Source organism: Crocodylus siamensis, chromosome 2, assembly GCF_052110815.1.
Source record: "Crocodylus siamensis isolate JL-2025a chromosome 2, ASM5211081v1, whole genome shotgun sequence".
Taxonomy (NCBI): Eukaryota; Metazoa; Chordata; order Crocodylia; family Crocodylidae; genus Crocodylus; species Crocodylus siamensis.
The window spans coordinates 147,232,013-147,243,715 of record NC_143396.1 but is presented as its reverse complement, the minus strand read 5'-3'; the positions used below and the strand labels follow the sequence as shown (position 1 = coordinate 147,243,715).

Sequence of the window (11,703 nt, the reverse complement as noted above, 5' to 3'; positions counted from 1 at the left end):
GTGGTGGTAAGGAGTGGAGTCAGGCTAGCCTGCCTCTATCATGCAGGGTTCCCCACAGCTTATGTGCAGCTCTTGGGACTCATGTGCCACTGGAGGGAAACCCCATGTGATGGAGCCAGTGGCCTGGCCCCACTCCCTGCTGCCACATGCAGCTCCTGGGACTCCACTGGGAAGCAGGGAGCAGGGATCCTTGCCACTTCCAGAGGAGTCCCAGGAGCTGCATGTTGTGGCAGGGAGCAGGGAAGCCAGCCAGCTCCATCATGTGGGGCTTCCCACTGGCGCTGTGTAAGTCCCAGGAGAGCCATGAGCTTTTGGATGAAATAGGCTGTTGCCTATGAAAACTCTTGCCTCTCTGAGCCAATTAGTTTCTAGTACCTGTACACAAGCTGGGAGGCTGCTCTGACATGCTATAATTACAGCGTGTTGGAGTAAACTCAATCATGGTAATTACCGCGCTCAGTTCAATTAAATGTGGTAACTACTGCACTCCGGGCAGCTTCCACATCATGTGTATCAATGTCTTCATGCTTCAAAATGGTGGCAGAGGTGCTTTAACTAAAGCTCATATGACTAGCTTTAGATAAAGTGCTCCTGACATTATTTTGATGTGTGGGGATGCTGATACACAAGATGCCTCAGGCACTTTAATTAGGGCACTCTAATTACAGTGTTCCCCCTACCCCTGGAGCACATGTAAAAACTGCCACTCTGCCCTGCCTTTTACCTGACTTCAGACTAAAACGACTAAGTACCTTTCTAAACCATTGGAGGGCAAAGTTTCATGATCCATGAAGGCAAAATGGTGTTTAGATCATACATTATTGCTACTGTTCAAGAATCAGAACAATTCTGCATACTGAAAAGGAAAACAAGACTTTATTGCACACATGATACATACAATGGTGTTGAATTCACAGCAGTCATTGTTGAATTTTACTGATACAGTAGATTAATGTGATTCAGGAAATGTAATGGCCTATTTCAAGATAAATCAAGACAACTCTCTTTTGCTACCTCTTTTTCAGATATCGGGGATGATAACAACTCACCTGGCTCACCTGGCCTGTACTTTGTAATAATAGGCTGAAACAATGAATAAATGTGAAGCTGATCTGTTAAAAATTAGATTGAATAATCTGGAATTTAGTATCTCTGTGGAGGCATACCTGATTCCCATAAAGGGTTATTCAGGTCCTGGATGTTACTAGATTCGCTGCGTTGATGCCGTTATGATATGCTCAGTAAGGTCAGTAAATGGCTCGTGAGTAAAACCCATCAACGGGAGTTTGATTTTATATTATAATTTATCTGGGTGATGTCTTTGTCTTTATCTGTCTTCTACAATGCCAGCATCGCTATCAGGTCTTAATAACAGCATACTGCTTGCAAATGCATATTCTTGCTAGACCTATGTTGTATCTAGAATTTATTGGGAACTTGTGTAAAATGATCTTTGAGTAGCATATAGTTCTTCTCGTGTGACTGAATTTTTAATTCTTAATAATAATTACCTTAAAAAATAACTCAAAGCATGTAGGTCCAGAGCATCAAAGGAATTTAGGCACAGGCTTCCACTGTTTTCCAAGGGAGTTAGAGGCACAGAATCCTTTGAAAATCCCACTCAATGCCTCGCTGTACTTGTATGTGCCTAAGCCCTTTTTAAAATTCTGCCTTTAGTTACTGTTACTTCAAATGAAATAATTCTTTTCCATGGGAGGGGAAAAAAGAGCAGTAAGAAAAGAGGGAAGTAGAAGGAAGCTAATAAGTCTTCTATCTATATCTCAGGTTCAGCACACCATGTGCTTTTACTGCTGCTAGAGGCTTGTACAATGGGGTGCGGTGGAAAGACTAGGGCGGTACTGGTTATTCAACTAGAAAAGGGGCTGTATGCTTTGCTAAAGAAAAAAAAATAACCCTTGGCATGCTGATCTCAGCATGAATGTTAAGTATTAGGCAGGGCTGGGGAATGTATTCAGTGACAACTAGATTGGTATAGGTGAGATAATAATAATACAAAGCTCCAGAGTAAATTAGATGGGCTTGTCAAAGCCAAACCAGATAAAATGTTGCCATGGTTATTGGCAAATAAATTACCCAAAGAAAGAGAATTCTGCTCACTATACTGTACAGAGCCTGGGAATAGACTTTGCGATTCCTTATAAGGTCTTTGGGTAGATACAAGCATTCAGATTTGCAGCCCGGAAACTGTATCATGGGGGAATGCAAGTTAAAGAATTAAAAGGCAGATGAAGGGTGGCAAAATGCTGTTGGAGCCACTGTTGGGGACGATTCCTAAAAGGATCTTATGAGAATGTAGATTGATTGATTTATCCCTGTCTTTTCTGCATAATGGCTAGTCTGACTGATTTTATTGATCCTCAGTTATGTTCAATATTGTATGCTTCATTAGTTCAGATAACTGATATACTTAGTCACATGCACATTAATGAGAATTGAAAGCCAAGACAGATATATATGTATACATGTGTGTATATGTGTGTGTGTGTGCATATGTGTATATAATACAGATAGATAGACACACACAAACTGTAAGTTTTTAACACTACATACGGTCAAATCCATATTCTTTTGTGTATTTGGGGCAAGACACCATTGTGGATTAATGCATAGTATGTACTTGCAAGGAGATGCAGCTTGGTATGCATTTACTATTTATTGAAACAAATCAGATGTTCTTTTCCCCATTATTGGTGCCACAGGAATAAGCATCAAACATACTGTGTATCAATAAGATGATTTGCTATTATTGTTTCTCAAAGGCCTAGAATTCCTGGTTTGAAAGAAATTAATTAGTTTTTGTAATAGGAAATATAATAATAATAAAACCTTTAAAAAAAAAAGTGATGATCTCTCAAGAATCAGGCTGTGTTGGGAGAATATAATTAGTGCCTATGAAGATGGAGACCCAGCCTGAAGGATTTAGAGGCAAGGGCAGCAAGGGTAAAGAAAGTCACATTAAAAAGAGATGCAGTCTCTGGTGGGTCATTTGAATTTCATCTGCAGGGTAATTTCCACGCCATTTAGCCGTATCCACAGCAGGAATAAAGAGGACTAAACACGTTATTAAAATGACAAAGTCATACACTGGGGAATTTGGGCATGTGGGCAGTGCGTTTGATAAAATTCAATGATACGGTAGGATGAGTTAGTGACAAATCAGGGATTTCAAGTGTTTACAGAGAGACACGGTATGCCAGGGGAGAAAGGGGCAGGAGCGTACTCATTCAGGGTTCATGGAGTGTTGAGGATTAGTTTCATAAGCAGAAGAAAGGATTACCAAAAAAAAAATCTATTAGCAAGGTTTGCAATTGTTCCCCAGGGTGGTAGGGAACAATTGGGCAAATAGTTCAAAGAACGGTAGGGTATTTTTGTGACAATATATGTATTGGGAGACCCATTATTAAATAATTAGTGGATTTAGTGCTACAGGAAATAAGTTTCTATTGAAGGTGTTTATTTTCTCTTTAAATTTCTGAACTTTAAATACAGACTTTTCAAAACAAAGCATGGGCCTCATTTTTGTAACCCAATGACTGATGTGAGCAAAGAAATGACAAGGAGCTTTCTTTCAGATCATGGGATTCATAAGAAAAACAAAATTCTGTGGGTCAACCTGGACCAAGGTAGGTTTGATACATTTCCTTGTTCTGCATAGGCTTGCCATTCCTCAGCAGGGATTAATTCAATCTTAGAGCAGATGGTGATATCAACCCCTTCAGGTTTCCATCAATTGAGAGCAGGCTTAATATTCAGCAGATGCTCTACAGGAATCCCCTCTAGCAAATACTGCTATGGGATGTGCTGAGTCAACTCATCCCAGCGCCACCTCAGCCAGGTTTATGCATAGTTCAGTTAATGATTTTGTTTCCCACATAGTGCAGCTTTAACTTTCTAAGGGATGGGCTTGTATGCAAGGGTGGCTGGCATTTTGGGAAGCAGGGCTAATTTGGCATATTATATGTGGCTGTGCATAAAGCACGGTGCTACATATGTCTAGCATGGTACTATCTGCTTGGCACCTCCTTCAGGAAGAAGTTTCTATATGGAGGTGGAGGGAACTTGGCAGGATTAGCTTCCATGGGGGAAAATACAGACATTATTATATAAATTTGGCCCAGCCTTTTCATTCCTGATCAATGCAGAAGGGCAAAGGCTTGCTATATCTTTTTGCTTCCATAGAAAACCATTGACTTAACTTTGAGAACCATGAACTGGCTCAGCATTCATACTCTATGGATTCCTGAAAAGCAGTTCTGAGTAGAGTGCCTGTCTTCAAAGTCCTCTTTTCAGATGACAGGACTCTAACCTCATTTTTCTAATATCTGTGCATTCTTTCTTCTTCTTGGTTTATGTTTGGGCACATCAACTGACAAGTATTCAGAATAAAACTGAAGTCTGGACTTTAGAGAAAAAATCCTGTCACAGGAAAGCAATATAATGTAGAGATATAACGTAATAAACATATTGGATGCAGCTGCTCTAAACTGGTGTTACTCCACTGACTTCAGTGGAGATATGTTGATTCAATGCAATCGGTCCATGATCTACACTGAAAAATCTATTTAAATTAACTTGATATTAGAAGTGTAATCCCTCCCGCCTTTCCCCTTGAATAGTCATTTATGTCCAAAGAGAGTGAGTACCAAGTGGGTGTAAAAGTCTACCAAAACAGGTTTGCCCAGTCATTTAAATCAGTGTTAGCATTTTACATCATCTCTGTGCATGGTACCATGACTGTACATGACTGTGCATGAAGGATTAGGCCTGCAATTTTTAAGACAAAAATAGAGTCAGGTTGATACCATTTGAAGAAAGTGTAGTCTATCTGGCTATATGCACAAGCTCAGTGGCGGTCAAGCTTTTTGGCAAGTAAGCCCTGCCTTCTCCTGCAGTGCAACTCCAGTTTCCTTCTGCCCAATCTGTTGCTAAGCTCTCTTCTCCCTGCAATTGGTTGCTCTGCTGTCTCCTGCACATGCTGTAGATGTGACACCCCTGCTTATCAGATGGGTTGAAAATGCTGTTTTATTGGATTAGGCCAATTTGGAATGACTCCTACAGAGGGAGCGCATTTTACCTGGCATTCATGTTTACTGAATATGAATAATGTAAAGACACAAACAAAATAATATATTCACTGACAGATTTATAGGACATGTCAGCACAGCCTCCCTTCCTAAAACTGGCCAAATAAACCCTACTAACTTGCTTCCACTCAGATGCATCTTTGGCTGGATATCAGGAGAGTAGACTGCTTGGAGCAGTCTTGAGTACATGCTTCAGCTGTGATCAGGCTCTTTCATTTAGAAGAGTTTAGAGTGGTGTTTGGTTGGTAGCACTTATGATTGTTCCAAGCTGTATGCTTTACTAGTGTCATGAGCAGAAGTGGAAGCAGTCTTGCTTTGTTGGTGGTAGAACCAAGTTTGGGAAGGAAGTCTTACAGGCATGGCGATAGAGTCTGAGGCCAAAAGGGATCATTAGAAAAAACTCATTTGACCTCCTGGATAACACGGGCAAATGAATCTTACCCACTAATTTCTTCTTTGAACAACAGCATATCATTTAAAAAGATATCTAGACTTGATTTATGTGTTTCAGATGATGGAGAATCCATAAAATACATATACAAGTTATTCTAATGATCAGTTACCGTTACTGTTTTAAAAATAAGGGCCTTATTTCTAGGGACCTACCTAAACTGTGGTGAGATAAAGGGATGTTCATAGGCTGCTTGCTTTGCATGGAGCCAATTTTGCAGTCTTTTCACGGACAGCCCCCCCCGCCCTTGCCCCCCCTCCCTTTTCCCCACTGATTGGCTAAGAGGCCAATAACTCATCTTCAGACTACAGCATTACTTCGGCATTGCATCTGGATTCTTAAAAGGTGACATCAAAACTCTTTTGCTTTCCTAACTGGCGTCTTCACTGAGTCTGCGTCACTAGCTCAGCTCTCTCAATAATTCTCTCTCTTACCATGTGCTCTATGTCTGCAAAGATTCCCATCCTTCCTTTGTATTCTGGTAACCTTTTTTCTTTTCTGCCAATTCTACACAAAATTGGGGGAAATGCCATTTTCACGGTGACTGTGGAAACTGCCTATTTTTGTGGTTTCTGCAAAGATCGTGAAACTGCAAATTAAGTCCCTACTTATTTCCAGTCAGAATTTGCCTAGTTTCCCCTTTTAAACACTGGAGCTTGTCATTTTTTCCCCTGAAAGATTAAAGTACTGTCTACTACGATATTTTTTACATACAAGATGTTTTACGAAACTATGAAGTAAATATAAAATTGATATACCAAGATATTTGACAAATAATATAACACCAGAAGGAAAACTGACATAATTTGCATTTGATACAATAAGCTATAAAACAGTCCCAAGTTCTATGGTGTTGGTTGTAGCTGTGTTCATCTAAGAACATAGGCAGACAAGGTTCTTCAGGTAAATGTAATATCTTTTATTATTTAGTTGTTCTAATAAAAGATATCACATTTACCCAAAGAACCTTATCTCCCAAGTTCTAAGAAACCTATGCAATGCCTCTGCAGTGAATTTGAGTCACAGAAAAAATTAGGACAATTTAATGCACTGTTTGGAGATAGGGCATTTATACATGTGCTCAGGGAGGGGAGGGAGGGCACTTCAGCTAGGGCTCTGAGAGCTGCTCTAATTAAAGCGCCCAGAGCATCTCATGTATCAGTATCCCTGACCTGAAAAATGGCAGTGGGAGTGCATTAACTAAAGCTCATCAAATAAGCCACCATTTTTCAGTGCGGGATACTAATACATGAGACACTGGAGTCCGCTGTTATTATCATGCTTCAGCAGACTCAGTTAATCAAGTCTGCTCTGATGCACTGTAATTAGGAAGTGTTGCTGCACATGTATAGGCACCCAAGGTGAAAGATTCTCCACTCCTTTGTATAAGCACATGTATCTGTGGAACACAAGCACAGAACCAGATCAGACCAGTGTTCTTTATTCACTTGCATTGGCTTACAGAGGATGATAATTCTACACTTTGCAACCACTGCACACTCATTTTGTTGAGGTGAACATGTCTATATAGTGATACGGTTGTGGAGAAACAGGTCTCAGGAATCATGAAATTCTGTGTGTCCTGCAGGATGTTAGTGGCTTTCTTTCAGAAACATACGTGTTAGGAAATGAATGTATCCAGCAAGACAGGAAAATTTTTAAGGTACTACTGTGCTTGCTACTAGATTTTAAGACAGTTGGCATTTATGACTGACTTATGTACGATATAACAAGTAACCAGTAAAGGTAGTAACAGGTGGATACTTGGCTGGGATGGATCCAGTTGCCAGTCTGAGCCAGACTTCTTGACCATAATTTAACTCCAGTAAAGCACCTCCTGTAATTACTCTATCAATGTACTTGTTACCATTAATGTTTTCAGACTGGAAAGCAAGTTTGTCTATTTCATCAACTACCAAATAGCCAGAGAAACGTGGACTGAATGACTCTATGTTATACCCAAAAACATAAACCCCAAGATACGGAACATGAAACTTTCCAGTTGCTGGACTAAAGGAAGCGCCATAGTTGACATCCAGGTTATTAAATCTGATGGGGCCTGGAGTTGTCATCCCATAGGTGTGAGATGCAAAGAAAGCCACCATGGGTGCATACCTGTAAGAACCTTTTGAAAAATCTGCAAAGGAATAAAAACAAATGAATTACATTTCTTGTTTTTTCCCTCCACATCCACAAGCTGCCTTGTAGACTAAAGTCATTGTGAACTGTATGTTAGTTTCAAATAGGAACTGAAAATGACATAGTATAGAAACTTTTCCTAAGGCACTTTGTCAAGTAGCTTGAACAGGTAAAAAAGAAGCAAAATGAGTTCCTATGCACTGTAGAAAAAGCAAATTTTTACACAATTAGTGCCAAGCATACCTATAAAAGCTGCATTTCAGGATCATAGAATGAGAAGATTGGGGTTGGAAGGGACTTCAGAAGGTCATCTAGTCAACCCCTTGCTCAAAGCAAGACCATTCCCAACTAGATCCACCCAGCCAAGGCTTTGTCTAGCTGGGTCTAAAAAAACCTCCAAGGATGGAGATTCCACAACCTCTCTGGGTAACCTGTTCTAGTGTTTAACTACCCTCCTAGTGAGAAAGTTTTTCTTAATATCTAAACTCCCCTTGCTTCAACTTGAGACCATTGCTTCTTGTTCTGTCATCTGTCACCACTGAGAACAGTCTAGCTCCATCCTCTTTGGAATGACTCTTCAGGTAGTTAAAGGCTATTATTAAATCCTTGCTCAGTCTTCTCTTCTCCAGACACAATAATCTCAGTTCCCTCAGCTTGTCCCCATAAGTCATGTGACCCAGCCCCCTAACCATTTTCATTGCCCTCTGCTGGACCCTCTCCAATTTGTCCACATCCTTTTTGTAGTGGGGGACCCAAAACTGGACACAGTACTCCAGATGTGGCCTCCCCAGTGCTGAATAGAGGGGAATAATCACTTCCCTCAATCTGCTGGCAGCAAGGGAACTTTATTCTTGACTGTTGAGCATTATCAGTATCATTGAGTTGCCCATGGTGGGTACTCAATAAGCCTCTAGGAAAAAGGTCTCTGGTCCCTCTGTTGCAAAGTATTGGTATTTAAGATGCAGTCCAAGAAATGCTGGAGTTGTCATTCCTAGTGATGGGCTTTCACTTGTTAGTAGCAAAATTTCATGACATTTCCATCAAATACTTTTATAACATTTCTTCCACAGCTGCCTTTCTGCTCCATCTACCAGGGAGTTATCTGGTTTTTATAGATAGGCTGATTACCCAGCTCATTTTCAACCTATGATGTTGGCCATATTAAAATAGTGGATTATCAATCATAAGTAGGGATGCACAGGACTTTGCTACTTGAGCTAAAGGGGTAACTTTTTTAGTAGCAGTACTAGATATATTTTCTTTCAACTAGTTGCTAGCAGAGGACACAAAACATTTCATCAGTCAATTATGTTAGCAAATGATTAGAGCTCAGTGGAAAATGGTCACATCTGCCTGCTTACTGCATCACTAAATATTATACTTACCAATGGCCAGAGTATTGTCATCCACCAGCTTTGTGCTGCAGTTGACTCCTCCAAAGGGGTGACGACAAGCACAAACAAACCTCTGTTTATCATTTATGCAGGTTCCTCCATTTTGGCAGGGGGAGCTAGCACAGGCCAAATACCCTGTTTGAAAGGGTAGAAAAAGAATTTGTGTTGATACAGTCAATACAAACCTGCCCACATGAAACCATGTGAAATCCCTCTGCTGAGTTTTGTACTTAGAGCCAACCTCTGAAAGGGTTCAGCTTCCTCAGAACTTTTCCATCCTGTACTCTGCCTCTTCTACCTCCATGCTGACACACTCACACAAGAATTCCAAAGGCATTAAGCCACTCTTATCTCCATATTCCTTCTGGAGCTTAGATAGATAAGGAGGATGATATTATTACCCTATTGTTTATGGGCCCATTGTTGTCTAGCATATTTGCACTTCGGGTACAGCAAAAGCCTTTCTTCCCTCCTTGATTCATTCTCCATATAGGAAGACATCTCAAAAGAGCAGGTTCATTGCTCACTATTCTTACTGGGAGCAGACACTTTATGCTGTGTCCACTAACAGTGTTTCTCATAGGCTACGGTAGAACTAACCCTAGTTGAATCACAGAATATGGAATATTTGGCTCTTGAGATGCACAATTATTTCAATTTAAAATAAGATGGCTCTCCAAGGCTCTAAGCATATTACCACATTAATTACTTCTGCAATATAGCAAGAGGCTTTAAAATAATCATTTTCAGAGAATCCTTTCTTCCTTTTCATTGTGATAGCCAGCACATACCAAAAACCTATAGAACAAATGTCTTTTGTGATGTACTCAGGTCACCAAATAAGGACCAGTTTGGACAGGACAGGAATCTAATTACTATGGTTTGGTGCCCTCACAAGGAATACCACACCTGGATTCTCCTTCTCTTCCATTGTGTGCTCAGGTACCTCCAGAGTTGTTAGCAATATTACATGAGGATCAATATTACACTGATCTGTAATATGTAATATTACACAGATCAATATTACACTCATATGTCAGATCAGTGTATCGGAACTTGGGTTATCCTGTTTTGCCCATTCAAAATGTTGCCCCCATTATTTTGAATATGCAGATATGCCCAATTTTGCCTGACAATTTAGAAAGGCATTTGTGAACATGCTGAAGATGAAGAGCTCCCAAGGCTCTTCCAGTTGTATACATTCTTCTCAGGTTGGGAACTTGCAAATTTTTAATTCTCACATAGAATTATGAAATGTATTTTTCCTTGCTGTGATCTTCAGGGCATTAGCCTCAGCTATACTAATACAACAGATTCAGGTCTTAAGACCAGAGTCCAGCAGTTGAAATGATGTATAATCTTGGGAAAAGGCAGCAAGGTTGGACAACCTTGATGAGTGTAAATAATAGGATGACAAATCTAAGAGCTAGGTGGGAGTTGAAAGGGCCTTTCATAGAAGTGCTCATTACCTGGGGGGAATGTTGTATTGCCTCTTTTCATAGATACCTCACTAGCACTCATAGAGTTATCTTTAATTTCCAGAACAGGCATTTCAGGTGCTACTGCATTCAGTTACATTATTTCCATGATGAATTTGAGTTGACTGAGCAGAATGTTAAAGCTTTTCATGCAATGCCCCTTGAGTTTAGACTGATGAAGCTTATGGGCTGAAACACCACAACATTTCTCATGTGCCGTATGTCCTTTTTTCCCCCTACCACAGCACCACAATAATGCCTGAAATACAGCAATGTATGAGCGCAGTGGCCAAATGCCACAACACAGCCAGAGATGAAGCACTTGTTCTCCCCCACCCTCCCCACCCCCAGAGTTTTCTTTGCTTTATATTTAATTGAACATACATTTGGCTCTCACTTCAGACCCTCACAACTGTTTAGCTACTCAGCTATTAACTGTTTGCTGTATGGAAGGATGGGGGAGTGGCTAATTCTGCATAATTTAAAAATATCAATTGCTCCAGGTAAACTAGCCAGTGTGGTTGGCACACTGAATGCATTGACAGGTCCATGAATTGGCCTTTGTTTATGTGTATTTTGGCAGACCCAAATGGGAACAAAACATATCTATGAAGCTGACAAGAAAAGAATCTAATGAAAGAACCTATGGTGGGGGTGAGATGGTTATGTAAGGGCCTACAATGGGAGAATTTTACATTAGAGAGGAACACTTCGACAATGAGCTGGTATAAACTGGCCAATACCTCTACTGAGTCCACTGGAGCTGGGCCAGTTTCCACTGTAGTGAGTCCCTGCCCTCCTCTTCTTGAAAAGGACAAGGAACATGGGAAATTCAGTCAAGGTAAGGGATGTCCACGGAGAAGACTATCCTTTAGCTGTGTGCTGAAGCATGAGTTTTCTTGCACCTGTTTTCTTTGTGTTCCCAAAATGCTTGTAGCTCACCTAAGCCAATTCACCTTGTATTTTCTTTCTTTTTGCTGCTACCCAATACCAGTAGACTTCCATGCTACATATACCTTCTGAATGTAGTAAAGATATGAACAGACTTTGGCTAGGAAAATATCCCCAAGTATAGTATCTAATCTCTTTTTATTTAAGACTTTACAAGTCATTAAGGCAGATAAGTGGAAGAGGCA

General features: G+C 40.4%; 1 protein-coding gene across 2 annotated transcripts in view; it reads right to left on the bottom strand.

Moving 5' to 3' along the window:
- Positions 1–854: 854 nt before the first annotated feature.
- MMRN1 (multimerin 1) overlaps positions 855–11,703 on the bottom strand; it is a 70,164-nt gene continuing 59,315 nt past the window's right edge. For both annotated transcript variants that reach the window (XM_090037071.1, XM_090037072.1), the window contains exons 7-8: positions 9,081–9,224; positions 855–7,693 (exon numbers count right to left, since the gene is read on the bottom strand). In XM_090037071.1, coding sequence (XP_089893197.1) covers positions 7,272–7,693; positions 9,081–9,224 — 566 coding nt within the window. In that variant the 3' untranslated portion in view covers positions 855–7,271. The remainder of the gene's footprint in view (positions 7,694–9,080; positions 9,225–11,703) is intronic.